This window comes from Ambystoma mexicanum, chromosome 7p, assembly GCF_040938575.1.
Source record: "Ambystoma mexicanum isolate Mex_15411 chromosome 7p, UKY_AmexF1_1, whole genome shotgun sequence".
Classification (NCBI taxonomy): Eukaryota; Metazoa; Chordata; class Amphibia; order Caudata; family Ambystomatidae; genus Ambystoma; species Ambystoma mexicanum.
Window position 1 is genome coordinate 13,107,657 of NC_090939.1, and position 20,817 is coordinate 13,128,473.

General features: G+C 52.2%; 1 protein-coding gene across 1 annotated transcript; it reads left to right on the top strand.

Annotated features, from left to right (window-relative positions):
- The first annotated feature begins 251 nt into the window (after nt 1-251).
- On the top strand, nt 252-20,515 carry CRYAA (crystallin alpha A). The gene is made up of 3 exons (XM_069637321.1): nt 252-666; nt 17,456-17,578; nt 19,653-20,515. Exons 1-3 carry the CDS (start codon nt 478-480, stop codon nt 19,860-19,862), a joined length of 522 nt encoding a protein of 173 aa, XP_069493422.1. The 5' UTR covers nt 252-477; the 3' UTR covers nt 19,863-20,515.
- The last annotated feature ends 302 nt before the right edge of the window (nt 20,516-20,817 follow it).

Genomic DNA, 20,817 nt, shown 5'->3' on the forward strand with positions numbered 1-20,817 from the left:
GGAAGGAGAGCGGCGATTGAGGAAAGGGGGAGACATAAGAGGATGAGAGGAGAAGAAGAGGCAAGGACAGAGAGAGAGAAGGATGGGGGAAAGGGCTTGGAGGGGGGGAAACGTGGCAGTAGCAGGAGGAAGAAGTGGGGGAAAGGAGAAGAAATGTAAAGGAGAGGCGGCCAGAAGACCAGGGTGAGAGGGGGCGAGGGGTTGGAGGGGGGGCAGAGTCACACGAGGATGGCGGCGGCAGGCAGCCTGCCAGGCCTGGCACCGCTTGCCCAGACTGTCACCCCGGGGTCAGGGCCTGCTTTTCTGCTGACAGGCCGCTGAGCCACTGAGATCATGGCTTTCCAGAGAGCTCCACTAATGCTCCATTAATGCCCCCTTTCAGAGGGCTGAGTATAAATAGGGGGGCCGCCGGGCCTGCAGCACCGGCATCTGCTCAGCCAAGGCCTCCCTCAGCACGTGCAGCCCACCTCCGCCAGCATGGACATCAGCATCCAGCACCCCTGGTTCAAGCGGGCCCTGGGCCCCTTCTCCCCTGGCCGCCTCTTCGAGCAGTTCTTTGGCGAGGGCCTCTTCGACTACGAGCTCCTGCCCTTCCTCTCCTCCACCGTCAGCCCCTACTACCGCCAGTCCATCTTCCGCAACTTCCTGGACTCTGGGGTCTCCGAGGTAAGAGATGGCCGGCCTTGGGGGAACTGGGCGGGCCTTGGGGGAACTGGGACACTTCCTGTCATGCATGGGCGTAATTATAGGGCTGGGCAGGGTGTTTTGTCCCCCCCAACTTCTGTGGCATGCCTTTTCGTCCCCCCATCTTTTGGAGGGAGGGCAGGGGGGGCCACAATCATAAATTATGTAATTGGACAGCGCATGCCCAGCTGGGGTGCCCAGCTGGGGTGCCCAGCAAGGCTTGCACTGTCTCATGACACAATGCTGAGATGCCAGGCAGCCGCGCTGCAGCACATTCAGGGCTGGGATGCCCTGCGTGGCTCAGTCCCTCACCCTGGCTGGCCTGACGCAGTCAGCAGCCGGGGTGCTGAACTGGGTGTTGCAGGAGTGTGGGGGGGGGGGGGGCAGAGGGAGGGGGAGAGAGCAGCGAAATGCAATGTGTGGAATTCCACATGGTCTCATTGGTGCCCCCAAACCACCGGCCCCTGCCTCAATCAATTTTTTTGGTAAGATTAGTGGAAGATGGCATTTTAACACACAACAACTAAAATAAAACTGCAGGGTCATTCCAGATGCAGGAAACTCATCTATTAGAGCTCTGCCCGGGCCCTCTGAGGCAAAATACATGCAAACCTCCTAATTATTATATGGATGGCACCAACAGAAGTGACTTCACAGAAAAGGGCATTGCAAGGTGCATCAACAGTCTATGATACTTGGAGGCACCATGGAAGTGACTTTAGAATAAGTTGCCATAAATAAGCAAAGTGACAAATAACTTTGTGGTGCAAAATACCTAAATTGCACTTTTGTGTTATATGAGGGGCATCTCCACAGTCCTTCGGCTTTTGCGTCATTATATCATGAGACATGAACATGCGCTTCGAAGTGAATCAGAGTCACTTGCAGAGCTGCAGATAAGGCACAACGTGATTACATGATTTTCTCAGGATCACACACTTGGTTAAATGGTGAAACGGGGATGTGGACAATTTAAGCGACCGCGCACATCTTTCCAGGTTTAGTTGATATAGATATTTATTAAGGTTTTGCTTTACAATTCATGTGCTTTAATTATTTATAGCAATGCCTTGGAAGCAAACCACATTACATAATAAACTAGCCTTTCATAGTAACCTAACCATACACTATATACATTGTCATAGAAATATATTGAGCAATGGGAGTATGGCTTTAGTTTTATTCTCCCCATTCTGCATGCAAAGTCAAAATAGCATCATGTAGATTAAAGTGAGCAAAGAAAATCCCCCTTGGGTTTTAAAGCCATAGGGCCTCATTACACGGTAGGCGGAGAACCATGGCGCACTTAGCGCCATGGTTCATGCCGGTAAAATACCGGCACCGCCTTGGTAGAAAGGGGAATTACCGCCCCATTCCAAGGTTGGCAGGGCGGTAATTCCCCCTTCAACCATTGCCCTTCCCCATTCCCATTTTTGCCCCATAGGGCATAATGGGAATGGGGAAGGCGCTAATTACAGCACCGCAAATTGCGGTACCGTAATTAGCTCCCTGGGTCCCTTTGCGGGTTGGTTTTTAACGCCTGCAAAAAGCAGGCGTTAAAATCCCCAACCCGCAAAAGGACCTCGTAGTAAGGCGGTAAGGATTTACCGGTACCGGTAAAATACCGGTACCGGTAAACCCTTACCGCCTACCGTGTAATGAGGCCCATAGTCATTATTTCATAAAACAGGCAACATTATGCACCCTTCTCACTTCTGATCAATCCCTCCCATTCACATTTCTAAAAGGGCAAACGTCCCTGCTAATAGTACCCCCCTCCCTCCCATCAGTGCCTAATGGCTCACATTGTAATGCTCTGTTGAAACAGAGCAACGTGAGGACCCTCTGCTTCTCGGAGCTCCTTGGGCCATTGTCCTGGCAGCGGGACACCTCTACTATTCGGAACAGCTAAGATGTCCTGCTGCCAGGACAATGAGCGTGCTGGGCAGGAAATGCTCAGCACACATTGTCCTGCCAGCGGGACACCCTTGCTGTTGGGCACCCTCTTGGAGGTGCCTTCCGGGACAGGTGTCCCAATGACAAATGTTCCTGTCTGGCTCTTAAAAGAGCCATGGGGGCAGTATGCCCCCGCCCCCTGCCTCTCTCGCTTGGTAGTTCACTGCTTGGAGCAATTTGAACACAGGAAAACATACCTTAATTTCAATCTGTCAGAATCTTGTAGAAAAAATCTATCAGCACGTACGCATATAAGGTGCTGTGCAAACCCAAGTTTGGAGATATATGGCATTTAGAAATTGATATCAAGTATACTTGGTCACACACTGCACTGCATTAACAGATGGCTTCTGCCTTTGAATGAAAGGAAAAATCAAGGGAATTACTGACATTTCAGTTAATATGTTCCTTTCGGCCATGGCTTTACAGTTCAGCTAGGTTAAGTCAATTTAGCCCAAACTTTCAGGAGTCAGGTGGTGATAAAGTCTGGTCTGCTCAATGGACGTTGCGCCACTGTTTCCATGTGTTATTGTATATGTACATATAAATGTGTGCACACAGTGTATGTCAATGGAGGTGCTGGGTGCATTTGTGTGTGAGTGAGTGTATGCAAGCATATGTGTGTTGACTTTTGTGTCTGAATGAATGATAAATAATGCATTGTTTGTATGTTCTATTGGAATTAAGTTTGTGAATGTTATGCTGTGTACTGGGTGCATAGCAGGCCGGCTGAAGATGTTTGGGGGCCCAATTGAATTTTAAAGACACGCCACCAGTCTTATGAAAGTTATAACAGAGTGTTGGCAATGGACTCTTGTGGTGTAGTAGTATAGTGTTATCCCTCAGTGATTTTGGTTGTTTGACTGAGGTACAAAATCACAGCGGAATTGACCGTAGTCATTTTCGCTGCAAATACGTTTTTACCTCGATACAAAAAAAGCAAACCCATGTCTCCCCAAACTGCCAGTACACCCATAAACCTCCCCACCTTACCTTTTCTCCATCCGCCGCCTCTCCTGTACCCTGCAGCGTCAGATCCATCCATCTAACGCGGTTGGATCTGACGCTGCAGGGTCCCTTTTTCTTCTTTTTTTTTGTTGGGTCCCCTGCCACCAATGCTGAAGAAGCAGGGGACACCCCCGCAACCGCTGAAGCCAAAAATACCAAACATGGGGAGCAGGGGACATCCCCGCAACCCCAGCTCTTCATGTTTGGTATCTTCGGCTTCGAACTAATGGTGTTGACCGAATTCAGTTAAATCTACCATTCAACCACATTTTTTCAAACAATTTGGCTGAAATGATCCCTAAGAGCCACCATACACGCTCCCACCACCTCACCCCTGTCCCCCAACATTTTCAGCAAAGTTACTCCACTGCTGTCATGGAGAACGGGCCTTAGGTGAACTGGGACACTGCCTGTCATGGAAAGCGGTATTGGGAGAACTGGGACACTTCCTGTCATGGAGAGCGGGCCTTGGGTGAACTGGGACACTTCCTGTCATGGACAGTGGATATTGGGGAACTGGAACACTTCCTGTCATGGAGAGCGGGCCTTGGGTGAACTGGGACACTTCCTGTCATGGACGGCGGGCCTTGGGTGAACTGGGACACTTCCTGTCATGGAGAGCGAGCCTTGGGTGAACTGGGACACTTCCTGTCATGGAGAACGGGCCTTGGGTGAGACACTTCCTGTCATGGAGAACGGGCCTTGGGTGAACTGGGACACTTCCTGTCATGGAGAGTGGATATTGGGGAACTGGGACACTTCCTGTCATGGAGAGCGGGCCTTTGGTGAACTGGGACAATTCCTGTCATAGACAAGGGCCTTGGGTAGACACTTCCTGTCATGGAGAACGGGCCTTGGTTGAACTGGGACACTTCCTGTCATGGACAGCGGATATTGGGGAACTGGGACACTTCCTGTCATAGAGGGCGGGTATTGGGAGAACTGGGACCCTTCCAGTCATGGAGAGCGGGTATTGGGGAACTGGGACATTTCCTGTCATGGAGAGCGGGTATGGGGGGAACTGGGACACTTCCAGTCATGGAGAGCGGATATTGGGGAACTGGGACACTTCCAGTCATGGAGAGCGGGTATTGGGGAACTGGTACACTTCCTGTCATGGAGAGCGGGTATTGGGGGAACTGGGACACTTCCAGTCATGGAGAGCAGGTATTGGGGGAACTGGACCACTTCCTGTCATGGAGAGCGGGCCTTGGGTGAACTGGGACACTTCCAGTCATGGAGAGCGGATATTGGGGGACCTGGGACACTTTCAGTCATGGAGAGCGGGTATTGGGGAACTGGGACAGTTCCAGTCATGGAGCGTGGGCATTGGGGGAACTGGGACACTTCCTGTCATGGATGGCGGGCCTTGGGTGAACTGGGACACTTCCTGTCATGGACAGCGGATATTGGGGAACTGGGACACTTCCTGTCATGGAGAGCGGGTATTGGGGGAACTGGGACACTTCCAGTCATGGAGAGCGGGTATTGGGGAACTGGGACACTTCCAGTCATGGACAGCAGATATTGGGGAACTGGGACACTTCCTGTCATGGAGAGCGGATATTGGGGGAACTGGGACACTTCTAGTCATGGAGAGCGGCTATTGGGGAACTGGGACACTTCCAGTCATGGAGAGCGGGTATTGGGGGAACTGGGATACTTCCAGTTATGGAGAGCGGGTATTGGGGGAACTGGGACACTTCCTATCATGGAGAGCGGGCCTTTGGTGAACTGGGACACTTCCAGTCAAGGAGAGCGGGTATTGGGGGTACTGGGACACTTCCAGTCATGGAGAGCGGGTATTGGGGAACTGGGACACTTCCAGTCATGAAGAGCGGGCATTGGGGGAACTGGAACACTTCCTGTCATGGAGAGCGGGCCTTGGGTGAACTGGGACACTTCCTGTAATGGATGGCGGGTATTTGGGGAACTGGGACACTTCCTGTCATGGAGAGCTGGTATTGGGGGAACTGGGACACTTCCTGTCATGAAGAGCGGGTATTGGGGAACTCGGACACTTCAAGTCATGGAGAGAGGGTATTGGGGAACTGGGACACTTCCAGTCATGAAGAGCGGGTATTGGGGGAACTGGGACACTTCCTGTCATGGAGAGCGGGCCTTTGGTGAACTGGAACACTTCCAGTCAAGGAGAGCTGGTACTGGGGGAACCGGGAAACTTCCTGTCATGGACAGTGGGTATTGGGGGAACTGGGACACTTCCGGTCAAGAAGAGCTGGTATTGGGGGAACTGGGACACTTCCTGTCATGAAGAGCAGGCATTGGTGGAACTGGGACACTTCCTGTCATGAAGAGCAGGCATTGGCGGAACTGGGACACTTCCTGTCATGAAGAGCAGTTATTGCGGGAACTGGGACACTTCCTGTCATGAAGAGCGGGTATTGGGGGAACTCGGACACTTCCAGTCATGGAGAGTGGGTATTGGGGAACTAGGACACTTCCAGTCATGAAGAGCGGGTATTGGGGGAACTGGGACACTTCCTGTCATGGACAGCGGATATTGGGGAACTGGGACACATCCTGTCATGGAGAGCGGGTATTGGGGGAACTAGGACACTTCCAGTCATGGAGAGCGGGTATTGGGGAACTGGGACACTTCCAGTCATGGACAGCAGATATTGGGGAACTGGGCCACTTCCTGTCATGGAGAGCGGATATTGGGGGAACTGGGACACTTCCAGTCATGGAGAGCGGGTATTGGGGGAACTGGGACACTTCCAGTTATGGAGAGCGGGTATTGGGGGAACTGGGACACTTCCTGTCATGGAGAGTGGGCCTTGGGTGAACTGGGACACTTCCAGTCATGGAGAGCGGGTATTGGGGGTACTGGGACACTTCCAGTCATGAACAGCGGGCATTGGGGGAACTGGGACACTTCCTGTCATGGAGAGTGGGTCTTGGGTGAACTGGGACACTTCCTGTAATGGATGGCGGGTATTGGGGGAACTGGGACACTTCCTGTCATGAAGAGCGGGTATTGGGGAACTCAGACACTTCAAGTCATGGAGAGAGGGTATTGGGGAACTGGGCCACTTCCAGTCATGAAGAGCGGGTATTGGGGGAACTGGGACACTTCCTGTCATGGAGAGCGGGCCTTTGGTGAACTGGGACACTTCCAGTCAAGGACAGCAGATATTGGGGAAACTGGGACACTTCCTGTCATGCAGAGCAGGTATTGGGGGAACTGGGACACTTCCAGTCAAGGAAAGCTGGTATTGGGTGAACCGGGAAACTTCCTGTCATGGACAGTGGGTATTGGGGGAACTGGGACACTTCCGGTCAAGAAGAGCTGGTATTGGGGGAACTGGGACACTTTCTGTCATGGACAGTGGGTATTGGGGGAACTGGGACACTTCCTGTCATGGAGAGCAGGCCTTGGGTGACCTGGGACACTTCCTGTCATGGAGAGCTGGTATTGGGGGAACTGGGACACTTCCTGTCATGAAGAGCAGGCATTGGCGGAACTGGGACACTTCCTGTCATGAAGAGCATTTATTGGGGGAACTGGGACACTTCCTGTCATGAAGAGCGGGTATTGGGGGAACTCGGACACTTCCAGTCATGGAGAGTGGGTATTGGGGAACTAGGACACTTCCAGTCATGAAGAGCGGGTATTGGGGGAACTGGGACACTTCCTCTCATGGAGAGCGGGCCTTGGGTGACCTGGGACACTTCCTGTCATGGACAGCGGGTATTGGAGGAACTGGGCTACTTCCAGTCATGAAGAGCGGGTATTGGTGGAACTGGGACACTTCCTGTCATGGAGAGCGGGCCTTTGGTGAACTGGGACACTTCCAGTCAAGGACAGAAGATATTGGGGAAACTGGGACACTTCCTGTCATGCAGAGCAGGTATTGGGGGAACTGGGACACTTCCAGTCAAGGAGAGCTGGTATTGGGTGAACCGGGAAACTTCCTGTCATGGACAGTGGGTATTGGGGGAACTGGGACACTTCTGGTCAAGAAGAGCTGGTATTGGGGGAACTGGGACACTTCCAGTCATGGAGAGCGGGTATTGGGGGAACTGGGATACTTCCAGTTATGGAGAGCGGGTATTGGGGGAACTGGGACACTTCCTATCATGGAGAGCGGGCCTTTGGTGAACTGGGACACTTCCTGTCATGAAGAGCGGGTATTGGGGGAACTCAGACTCTTCCAGTCATGGAGAGTGGGTATTGGGGAACTAGGACACTTCCAGTCATGAAGAGCGGTATTGGGGGAACTGGGACACTTCCTGTCATGGAGAGCAGGCCTTGGGTGACCTGGGACACTTCCTGTCATAGACAGTGGGTATTGGAGGAACTGGGACACTTCTAATCAAGGACAGCGGTTATTGGGGGAACTGGGACACTTCCTGTCATGGACAGTGGGTATTGGGGGAACTGGGACACTTCTTGTCATGAAGAGCCAGTATTGGGGAACTGGGCCACTTCCTGTCATGGAGAGCGGATATTGGGGGAACTGGGACACTTCCAGTCATGGAGAGTGGGTATTGGGGAACTGGGACACTTCCAGTCATGGAGAGCGGGTATTGGGGGAACTGGGACACTTCCAGTTATTGAGAGCGGGTATTGGGGGAACTGGGACACTTCCAGTCATGAAGAGCGGGCATTGGGGGAACTGGGACACTTCCTGTCATGGAGAGTGGGCCTTGGGTGAACTGGGACACTTCCTGTCATGGACAGTGGGTATTGGGGGAACTGGGACACTTCTTGTCATGAAGAGCCAGTATTGGGGAACTGGGCCACTTCCTGTCATGGAGAGCGGATATTGGGGGAACTGGGACACTTCCAGTCATGGAGAGTGGGTATTGGGGAACTGGGACACTTCCAGTCATGGAGAGCGGGTATTGGGGGAACTGGGACACTTCCAGTTATTGAGAGCGGGTATTGGGGGAACTGGGACACTTCCTGCATGAAGAGCGGGTATTGGGGAACTCAGATACTTCAAGTCATGGAGAGAGGGTATTGGGGAACTGGGCCACTTCCAGTCATGAAGAGCGGGTATTGGGGGAACTGGGACACTTCCTGTCATGGAGAGCGGGCCTTTGGTGAACTGGGACACTTCCAGTCAAGGACAGCAGATATTGGGGAAACTGGGACACTTCCTGTCATGCAGAGCAGGTATTGGGGGAACTGGGACACTTCCAGTCAAGGAAAGCTGGTATTGGGTGAACCGGGAAACTTCCTGTCATGGACAGTGGGTATTGGGGGAACTGGGACACTTCCGGTCAAGAAGAGCTGGTATTGGGGGAACTGGGACACTTTCTGTCATGGACAGTGGGTATTGGGGGAACTGGGACACTTCCTGTCATGGAGAGCAGGCCTTGGGTGACCTGGGACACTTCCTGTCATGGAGAGCATTTATTGGGGGAACTGGGACACTTCCTGCCATGAAGAGCGGGTATTGGGGGAACTCGGACACTTCCAGTCATGGAGAGTGGGTATTGGGGAACTAGGACACTTCCAGTCATGAAGAGCGGTTATTGGGGGAACTGGGACACTTCCTGTCATGGAGAGCGGGCCTTGGGTGACCTGGGACACTTCCTGTCATGGACAGCGGGTATTGGAGGAACTGGGCTACTTCCAGTCATGAAGAGCGGGTATTGGTGGAACTGGGACACTTCCTGTCATGGAGAGCGGGCCTTTGGTGAACTGGGACACTTCCAGTCAAGGACAGAAGATATTGGGGAAACTGGGACACTTCCTGTCATGCAGAGCAGGTATTGGGGGAACTGGGACACTTCCTGTCATGGAGAGCGGGCCTTGGGTGACCTGGGACACTTCCTGTCATGGACAGCGGGTATTGGAGGAACTGGGCTACTTCCAGTCATGAAGAGCGGGTATTGGTGGAACTGGGACACTTCCTGTCATGGAGAGCGGGCCTTTGGTGAACTGGGACACTTCCAGTCAAGGACAGAAGATATTGGGGAAACTGGGACACTTCCTGTCATGCAGAGCAGGTATTGGGGGAACTGGGACACTTCCAGTCAAGGAGAGCTGGTATTGGGTGAACCGGGAAACTTCCTGTCATGGACAGTGGGTATTGGGGGAACTGGGACACTTCTGGTCAAGAAGAGCTGGTATTGGGGGAACTGGGACACTTCCAGTCATGGAGAGCGGGTATTGGGGGAACTGGGATACTTCCAGTTATGGAGAGCGGGTATTGGGGGAACTGGGACACTTCCTATCATGGAGAGCGGGCCTTTGGTGAACTGGGACACTTCCTGTCATGAAGAGCGGGTATTGGGGGAACTCAGACTCTTCCAGTCATGGAGAGTGGGTATTGGGGAACTAGGACACTTCCAGTCATGAAGAGCGGTATTGGGGGAACTGGGACACTTCCTGTCATGGAGAGCAGGCCTTGGGTGACCTGGGACACTTCCTGTCATAGACAGTGGGTATTGGAGGAACTGGGACACTTCTAATCAAGGACAGCGGTTATTGGGGGAACTGGGACACTTCCTGTCATGGACAGTGGGTATTGGGGGAACTGGGACACTTCTTGTCATGAAGAGCCAGTATTGGGGAACTGGGCCACTTCCTGTCATGGAGAGCGGATATTGGGGGAACTGGGACACTTCCAGTCATGGAGAGTGGGTATTGGGGAACTGGGACACTTCCAGTCATGGAGAGCGGGTATTGGGGGAACTGGGACACTTCCAGTTATTGAGAGCGGGTATTGGGGGAACTGGGACACTTCCAGTCATGAAGAGCGGGCATTGGGGGAACTGGGACACTTCCTGTCATGGAGAGTGGGTATTGGGGAACTAGGACACTTCCAGTCATGAAGAGCGGTTATTGGGGGAACTGGGACACTTCCTGTCATGGAGAGCGGGCCTTGGGTGACCTGGGACACTTCCTGTCATGGACAGCGGGTATTGGAGGAACTGGGCTACTTCCAGTCATGAAGAGCGGGTATTGGTGGAACTGGGACACTTCCTGTCATGGAGAGCGGGCCTTTGGTGAACTGGGACACTTCCAGTCAAGGACAGAAGATATTGGGGAAACTGGGACACTTCCTGTCATGCAGAGCAGGTATTGGGGGAACTGGGACACTTCCTGTCATGGAGAGCGGGCCTTGGGTGACCTGGGACACTTCCTGTCATGGACAGCGGGTATTGGAGGAACTGGGCTACTTCCAGTCATGAAGAGCGGGTATTGGTGGAACTGGGACACTTCCTGTCATGGAGAGCGGGCCTTTGGTGAACTGGGACACTTCCAGTCAAGGACAGAAGATATTGGGGAAACTGGGACACTTCCTGTCATGCAGAGCAGGTATTGGGGGAACTGGGACACTTCCAGTCAAGGAGAGCTGGTATTGGGTGAACCGGGAAACTTCCTGTCATGGACAGTGGGTATTGGGGGAACTGGGACACTTCTGGTCAAGAAGAGCTGGTATTGGGGGAACTGGGACACTTCCAGTCATGGAGAGCGGGTATTGGGGGAACTGGGATACTTCCAGTTATGGAGAGCGGGTATTGGGGGAACTGGGACACTTCCTATCATGGAGAGCGGGCCTTTGGTGAACTGGGACACTTCCTGTCATGAAGAGCGGGTATTGGGGGAACTCAGACTCTTCCAGTCATGGAGAGTGGGTATTGGGGAACTAGGACACTTCCAGTCATGAAGAGCGGTATTGGGGGAACTGGGACACTTCCTGTCATGGAGAGCAGGCCTTGGGTGACCTGGGACACTTCCTGTCATAGACAGTGGGTATTGGAGGAACTGGGACACTTCTAATCAAGGACAGCGGTTATTGGGGGAACTGGGACACTTCCTGTCATGGACAGTGGGTATTGGGGGAACTGGGACACTTCTTGTCATGGAGAGTGGGTATTGGGGAACTGGGACACTTCCAGTCATGGAGAGCGGGTATTGGGGGAACTGGGACACTTCCAGTTATTGAGAGCGGGTATTGGGGGAACTGGGACACTTCCAGTCATGAAGAGCGGGCATTGGGGGAACTGGGACACTTCCTGTCATGGAGAGTGGGTATTGGGGAACTAGGACACTTCCAGTCATGAAGAGCGGTTATTGGGGGAACTGGGACACTTCCTGTCATGGAGAGCGGGCCTTGGGTGACCTGGGACACTTCCTGTCATGGACAGCGGGTATTGGAGGAACTGGGCTACTTCCAGTCATGAAGAGCGGGTATTGGTGGAACTGGGACACTTCCTGTCATGGAGAGCGGGCCTTTGGTGAACTGGGACACTTCCAGTCAAGGACAGAAGATATTGGGGAAACTGGGACACTTCCTGTCATGCAGAGCAGAGCAGGTATTGGGGGAACTGGGACACTTCCTGTCATGGAGAGCGGGCCTTGGGTGACCTGGGACACTTCCTGTCATGGACAGCGGGTATTGGAGGAACTGGGCTACTTCCAGTCATGAAGAGCGGGTATTGGTGGAACTGGGACACTTCCTGTCATGGAGAGCGGGCCTTTGGTGAACTGGGACACTTCCAGTCAAGGACAGAAGATATTGGGGAAACTGGGACACTTCCTGTCATGCAGAGCAGGTATTGGGGGAACTGGGACACTTCCAGTCAAGGAGAGCTGGTATTGGGTGAACCGGGAAACTTCCTGTCATGGACAGTGGGTATTGGGGGAACTGGGACACTTCTGGTCAAGAAGAGCTGGTATTGGGGGAACTGGGACACTTCCAGTCATGGAGAGCGGGTATTGGGGGAACTGGGATACTTCCAGTTATGGAGAGCGGGTATTGGGGGAACTGGGACACTTCCTATCATGGAGAGCGGGCCTTTGGTGAACTGGGACACTTCCTGTCATGAAGAGCGGGTATTGGGGGAACTCAGACTCTTCCAGTCATGGAGAGTGGGTATTGGGGAACTAGGACACTTCCAGTCATGAAGAGCGGTATTGGGGGAACTGGGACACTTCCTGTCATGGAGAGCAGGCCTTGGGTGACCTGGGACACTTCCTGTCATAGACAGTGGGTATTGGAGGAACTGGGACACTTCTAATCAAGGACAGCGGTTATTGGGGGAACTGGGACACTTCCTGTCATGGACAGTGGGTATTGGGGGAACTGGGACACTTCTTGTCATGAAGAGCCAGTATTGGGGAACTGGGCCACTTCCTGTCATGGAGAGCGGATATTGGGGGAACTGGGACACTTCCAGTCATGGAGAGTGGGTATTGGGGAACTGGGACACTTCCAGTCATGGAGAGCGGGTATTGGGGGAACTGGGACACTTCCAATTATTGAGAGCGGGTATTGGGGGAACTGGGACACTTCCAGTCATGAAGAGCGGGCATTGGGGGAACTGGGACACTTCCTGTCATGAAGAGCATTTATTGGGGGAACTGGGACACTTCCTGCCATGAAGAGCGGGTATTGGGGGAACTCGGACACTTCCAGTCATGGAGAGTGGGTATTGGGGAACTAGGACACTTCCAGTCATGAAGAGCGGTTATTGGGGGAACTGGGACACTTCCTGTCATGGAGAGCGGGCCTTGGGTGACCTGGGACACTTCCTGTCATGGACAGCGGGTATTGGAGGAACTGGGCTACTTCCAGTCATGAAGAGCGGGTATTGGTGGAACTGGGACACTTCCTGTCATGGAGAGCGGGCCTTTTGTGAACTGGGACACTTCCAGTCAAGGACAGAAGATATTGGGGAAACTGGGACACTTCCTGTCATGCAGAGCAGGTATTGGGGGAACTGGGACACTTCCAGTCAAGGAGAGCTGGTATTGGGTGAACCGGGAAACTTCCTGTCATGGACAGTGGGTATTGGGGGAACAAGCACTAGAGGGTCTTGGTGGGAACATAGACAGTTCCTGGGCATTGGATCTTGAGAGACCCAAAAGACTTCCTGTCAAGGGAAGCAGGGCTTGGAGGAACTAGGACATTTCTTCTCAAGGATAGAGGGTCGTGGGGGGAACTGGGAAACTTCCTGTTAGGTACAGAGGCTCCTGACAGAACAAGGAGAATTCCTGTGCAGGACAGTGTTCCTTGAGTGAACCAAGAGACTTCCTGTCAAGGACAGCAGACATTGGGTAGAACCAGGATGAGCTCTTTCAAGGATAGTGGGTCTTGTTTGGAACAAGAGAGATTGTGTCACGCCCTGGAGAACCAAGAGCCTTCACCTGCCAAATACTACTGGCGTTGGGGGAAACTGTGGTACTTCCTTAAAGGCCAGTGGGTATTGGGTACGGACAGCAGGCCTTGGGAGATCTGAGAGACTTCTCCTGTCAAGGCCTTGGGAAACCATTGAACTCCCTCTCCAGGATAGCAGCTATAGGGTAAACTGAGAGACTTCCTGTCAAGGACAGCAGGCCCTGGGGGGATGCGAGAGACTTCTCCCGTCTGAGAACCGAGGCACTTCCTCTGAAGGATAGCAGAATTGGGTGAACCTGTGAGACTTCCTGTCAAGGGCATCTGGCCTGGAGTGGGGTCTGCGAGACTTCCTGTCGAGAACTGTGGGCCCTGTGGAAACCAGGACAGTTTCTGTGAAGAACAGCTTGCTTTGGGGGGAATTTGGAAACTTCCTGATAAATGCAATGGCACTGGGGGAAGCGAAAAGACTTATTTTGGGATGACAGACGGTGAGGGGTTGCTCCCTGTTCAGGACACGACCTCGGGGTGAGCGTAGAAAGTTCCTGTTAGAGACAGCGGGCCTCTATGGGACAAGGATTCTTCTTCTCAAGGATGATGGACAGTGTGAGGGACCAGGAGACTTACTGACAAAGATGATATACCCTGGACAGAGCCAGCAGGCTTCCTCCCAAGGTCTGTAATCCTCAGGGAAGGACTGAGAAACATCTGTCAAAGACAGAAGGATTTAGGGGCAGCTCTGGGAGATTGCCAGTCCTGGTGGCTTGGTAGGGGGTTCCTTTCAAGGAGGTTAGACAAAGAGTAGAACTGGGAGCGAGCCCACCAGGGCACAGACGGGTCCTATATGGAATGAAGAGGCTTGAAGCAGCCCATGGGGCAAACAGAGTGACTGACTGTTCCAAGCCAAGAGGCCGTTGTCGAAGCTTTGAGACTGCTCTCAATGAAATCGAGATGTAGGGGGTGAAGAAGGAGACTTTATAATGAGGACTGTGTTCCTTTGGCTGAATCTGGAGACGACGGTAGGACTTGGCAGCAGCTGTGCGCACTCCCTAACAGCTGCTGTCTGGGGAGGGGGCACAGAGACAGTGGCCTTCCAGCAGAGGAAGCTGAGGGCCTACTCAAGTACTAACGGGTGTCTTGCAACGGAGGGGGGCTGAGAGGGGATTTGGGAGATGTCCTGCTATATAGAGTGTGGGAATTGTGGGAACATAGACTACTTCCTATTAAGGACTCGGAGCTTTGGAAGGAACTTATAACTCCTTATGCCAAGACACCCGGGCACCGCCCAACTCTGAGGGCGGCTTTCATTGGTAATCAGGAAACCTTTGAGCAAGACAAAGGGAACTCGGGGACTCTTCTGGGCGAGAAGGCTGGCCAGGTTGGAAAGGGTCAGCTGCTTTTTAGAAGTGTCCAGAGTGCCCCAAGTAGCCAAAGTATGGAACCATTTTTCTTAAATAATTTTTATTTGATGTTTCAGAAGAACAGTTTCACCAAAGCGACAGTACATTTCTGGTTCAGGTGGGTGGGGAGCAGAGATGCTTACAGCGGAATATTGCATTATAACAGTGTCTGTGGTACGCTTACTGCATGCATATAGTAGTAGAAAGTGTAGTTTTTCCTACTGTTTCTCTAGTACAAACCAATCTGTAGCTTTCTGCAGTGTACTTAGTCCTTCTATTTTAGTAATAAACCCACACAACAGTGGGTCACAGTATTCTTGACATTCACAGAGACCGAACTTTGAGTCTTTTGGCACTCCATCAGAATGGGGTCTGCCACACTATGGTGATTCAAGTACACAAACGTGTCACAGAACTGCGCAAAATGTATCATTTTAAGAATTGTTTTTCAAAATGTGCCCAGATTGCTTTGCTAAGCTGATATGCCAATCATAATGTTTCCTTCAAGTCCAATTTTACCTGATGTTTAACTTCTGAAAACATAGTTACATTACAAACATTTAACACATTCATTGTTACTGCCCAGATGAAGCTCTTTGAGTGAAACCTGTGTCGACTTCTACCAGTATGATAATACCACTTGCATTTTAGAAAAACGTTTTGATTTGATATTTTGTCTACGATACTATGCATTTTACACACAGGTTTGTATCCCTTCTCTTCGTAAGTCACTGCTTTTGATTATTTGAATCAAATACTGGGGGGTTGGTATCTGCACCAAGAGATTCCACAGCCTATTGATATTTTTTTTATTTTTTGGGCTTCAGCCAAAACTGTTCAAAAGAAACCCCCCAGCCCCACTTTGAAAGCCTGCAGTACCTTATCTACAGTTTCCTTGCAGTATTACTTCTACAGTCTATTCTGTTTTAATTTTTTAAAAGGAATAACCCTTTAGGGGACAGAATTGTTCACACTTCAATATGTTTGCCCTTCTCCAGCAAGGGGGCGGGCGCTGTTCCAGAGGATATTTAAATACCCACTGCACTTTTATAGCCCTGTTCTAGTCTTATCATTCCCTTACACCAGGCTAGGTCTGGCATCAGAATGTGCCTGTGAACACAGGCCACAGGCAGGTTCTGGACTCTCAGCGCCTTCGCAGGGATGTGACCAGGCGCATCTATCACTGTGGGTTTGGTTTGAAGAGAGGTCAGTCTGTGTCATTCTGAAACTTGGCCCAGTCCTGAACACACTGCTGAACATGTAAAAACACTGACTACTGCAGCAGATCTTTTCAAATCCCAGTCCTGGAGGGCCCCATCCAGAGCAGGCTTTTAGGATAGCTACTGACTATGTTGATTGGGTTCACTGTTTTCAAATGTATTTTGTGGGGATATTCTGAAAACATGAAGTAGATTTAGCTCTTGAGAACCGACTTGGAGACCACTGGCTCAGGTTCCATTTTATCTGCATTGTAATGTTGTCATTTAAGTTTGATAAAATTAGACTGTTAAGTTTTAAGTTGTTCTCCAAAATACAGTGCATAGAAAGCCAAGGTAACCAGTGGCATGGATTTCTCAGAGATAGAACATAGCACACACAAAGGTGAACATTGCACAGACGCTGGGGGGCACAGTACATACACTGGGGGCATAGGACAGACACTGGGGGGATAGCACATACATTGGTGAATATTGCACCAGCGCTGCAGGGCCTAGCACAGGCGCTGGGGATCATAGTACAGACATGGGGGGCATAGCACAGGCACTGAGGGCATATCACGGGTGCTGGGGGCATAGCACAGGCGCTGGGGAGCATAGCACAGGCGCTGGGGGCATAGCACAGGTACTGGGGGCATAGCAGAGGCACTGGGGGCATAGCACAGGCGCTGGGGGCATATCACGGGCGCTGGGGGCATAGCACAGGCGCTGGGGGCATAGCACATGCACTAGGGTGTATAGTACAGATATTGGGGGCATTGCACAGGCGCTGGGGGCATAGCAGAGGCGCTGGGGGCATAGCACAGGTGCTGGGGGCATAGCACAGGCGCTGGGGGCATAGCACAGGCATTGTGGGAACACAGCACTGGCATTGTGGGAACACAGCACAGGCATTGTGGGAACACATCACAGGCATTGTGGGAACACAGCACAGGCATTGTGGGAACACCGCACATGAATTGGTGGAACACCGCACAGGTATTGGTGGAGCAATACACAGGCTTTGTGGAACAGTGCTTTATGGCCAGACAGCACCCATGGCACGTGTCCATTCCCTCACCTAACTCCCGCTGTATTTATATGCTTTCAGGTGAGATCCGACCGCGACAAGTTCCTAATATACCTGGACGTCAAGCACTTTGCGCCCGAGGACCTGAGCGTGAAAATCCTGGATGACTGCGTGGAGATCCACGGAAAGCACAGCGACCGACAGGTAAGATGCCAGGCACAGCCCTGGAGCACAGCAGGTGGTGGCAAAGAAGAGAGGGACACCAGCAAGCACAGCGAGACGCATGCAGGAGACCAGGACTGGCCAGCAAGCAGAGGGTAGGGAGCCAAAGGTGGGAAGCAAGCACAGCTAGAGACAGGCAGAAGTCAGACATCATCAGAAAACAGAAAGAGTGACAAGCGAGAGGCTGCAAGGCCTAACCACCAGGCACTGTGAGCAGTGGGTAGGAGCACAAGAACCGACCGGTCTGAAGGCCGGCGTGTTCAGCAAGCACAGCCAGCGGCAGGTAAGTGGCTAGTAAGGCCAGAAAGCACATCTAGTGGCAGGTAAATGGCTAGTAAGGCCAGCAAGACCAGCTAGTGGCAGGTAGGTGGCATGTAAGGCCAGCAATCACATCTAGTGGCAGGTAGATGACTGGTAAGGCCAGCAAGTATAGCTAGTGGCAGGTAGGTGGCTAGTAATGCCAGCAAGCACAGCCAGTGGCAGATAAGTGGCTAGTAAGGCCAGCAAGACCAGCTAGTGGCAGTTAGGTGGCTAGTAATGCCAGCAAGCACTGCCAGTGGCAGATAAGTGGCTAGTAAGGTCAGCAAGCACAGCTAGTGGCAGCTAAGTGGCTAGTTATGCCAGTAAGCACAGCTAGTGGTATAACAGTAACAAGAAGGCCTGGTTCGATCACCAGATACAGCAAGCAGCAAGTAGAAGCAATGGTGCAACCAGCAAGCACAGCGAGCAACAGGTAGGATAACCGGCACAGTCAGCAAGCAAAGCAAGCAGGAGGCCAATGGCAGCCAATAAGCACATTGAGTGAAAAGGAGGCTCTCTGCTGCCAATGAGTACAGTGAGCAGCATGAAGGCGGCCAAGTGTGACCAATCGGCACAGCGAGTGGTACGTAGAAGGCCATGCCAGTCCAATGAGCGCACGAGCGGCAGGTAGACGTCCAGGTGTGGCCAACGAGCATAGTGAGCAGTAGGTAGGCCTGCTGTGGGCCTCCAGGACAGTTATAGAGAAGTAAGGTGTCTGGTGGCATCATTTGGAGGTCCACTGGGACCACCAAATGACTCCATGTCACGAGGTCACCATGTTAGCGGTCCTGAGATTTCTTTTTAAACACCCTTGTTATCTGGTACTTTTACTGCTAAGCTTTAATCAAGTCTATGCAAAAAGGATGCGCACACTTGTCCTTAGCACTTAAGGGTTACATTAATGTGCCCTCGTTGGTGGGATGAAAGGCTGCATCTCCCAGAGTGCATCTTGCTGTTCAACGGAAACCCCAGTACTAGCTCCATCAGCGACGGTTGCTGTGGTCCTCTCTGTCTGATCTCTGGAACCTCCAGGGTCCAGGATTGACATGCGGTTAAACAGTGACTTTCAGATGTGGCCCTCAGAAGAGGGCTAGACCCCTACCCTGTTGCACCATGTGCTCGTGCGTGCACGTGCGTGTGGGCCGCAGCTCACTCCCATTTGGCATATGTCACGCTTTTTGGATTTTATGTCAAACTCTCAAAAACCTGAATGTCTCCTGGGGACTGCAGGGGGGTCACCAACCTGGCAAATCTTCTAAGCCGAACGTTCTGGGAGTTAATATCTAAATAGTAACTTAGATGACATTGCCATGTGTAGAGCTAGAGTATTATTACTATTGTTATGATGTTTCTTGAGGGTGGACTAAGATTCGGGAGGCAAGAGAGCGCTTTACAATCATAGGGGGAAGAGCACAGTGAGGGAAGCAGCGAAATCAGGGAGCGGCGCTAACAAGGGTGCGGGGACCCGGGGAGGAGGGTGTGTGGGCCTAGGTGTTAGGGATCAGCCTTTCCTTGAAAGGGAGGGTCTTGAGCTCCTTCCTGAACTGTAGAAACAAGCGAAATATGATGTCCTATCTCAGAAAGTTACCAAAAGCTCTTCATGCCGTCTTCTGGTCCGGAAGTGCGTGGCCGGCTGCCACAGGATGTGGGATGAGTAAGGCCGCTGAGCAATACTAGACCAAGGAATTGTTGGGTTCTGCGGATCACGATAGTGTGCACTGCTCTGACCCCAGCCTGCTCTTTTTCACTCTCGCAGGATGACCATGGCTACGTTTCGCGGGTGTTCCACCGCCGCTACCGCCTGCCTGCCAACATGGATCAGTCCTCCATCACCTGCTCCCTGTCCACCGATGGCATGTTGACCTTCTCGGGGGCCAAGATTCAGTCCAGCCTGGATTCCAGCCACAGCGAGAGGCCCATCCCTGTGTCCCGCGAGGAGAAGCCCACCTCTGCTCCATCCTCCTAGACCGGACGGGCCGCCACTGCCCCCTACGTTGAGTGACGGAAGGTGGTCGGCAGAGGGGAACCTGGGTGTATTTTGTGTGTTCTTTTGTGGAAAGGGGTAGATAGATGAAGTGGGATCCGAGAAGATTAGTGGCCATGATCCAATCTGGAAGCTTTAGATGAAATAAAGATGCTGAGACACCATGGGGGGTTGGGAGGGAGAGGCCTGGAAAGAGACTTGGACAAAGTTCACTGGTTATTAGGACAGGGCCCTTAGCCCACTTATCAATGGACACGGGCTACCCTGGCAAAGTGGTAAGAGGGTGAAGATAAAGTTAGACCGCAAGGGAAGGACGAATGAACCAGGGGCCAGGGAATGTTGGGGCAAGCAAGCCTTTGGGGTGCAGTCACAGCTCAGCTCCCACGATGGGTGTTGGCAGATGACCTGACATAGCAGGGATCAGAAGATTGAAAACCCAGCACCTCTAGATGGCTGGGAAAGGGCCTATCACCTGTCAGGTGATGGCTGACCCCATCTGCCAAGGAGGGGACCCCATGTTCTCAAGCTACCCATGGCCCTGGGCTCCCCCACACCGTCTTGCCCACCTATTGTAGCAAGCCCCTTGATCTGCTGCTGTCTGTCAACTCCACCAATGGGCGTCAATAAAGATGTGTCAAATCAAAAGCACCTGGTTTCGCTCTCTTTCATGTTGTCCTCTTCTCTGCCCTCTCTTCTTTCATGTTTTCCTCTTCTCTGCCCTCTCTTCTTCCATGTTGTCCTCTTCTCTGCCCTCTCTTCTTCCATGTTGTGCTCTTCTCTGCCCTCTCTTCTTTCATGTTGTCCTCTTCTCTGCCCTCTCTTCTTCCATGTTGTCCACTTCTCTGCCCTCTCTTCTTCCATGTTGTCCTCTTCTCTGCCCTCTCTTCTTCCATGTTGTCCACTTCTCTGCCCTCTCTTCTTCCATGTTGTGCTCTTC

Coding starts and splice junctions, on each gene's coding strand:
- CRYAA (XM_069637321.1), top strand. CDS start 478: ATGGACATCAGCATCCAGCACCCCTGGTTCAAGCGGGCCCTGGGCCCC. Junction 667..17,455: donor TGGACTCTGGGGTCTCCGAG/GTAAGAGATGGC, acceptor ATATGCTTTCAG/GTGAGATCCGACCGCGACAA. Junction 17,579..19,652: donor GAAAGCACAGCGACCGACAG/GTAAGATGCCAG, acceptor TCACTCTCGCAG/GATGACCATGGCTACGTTTC.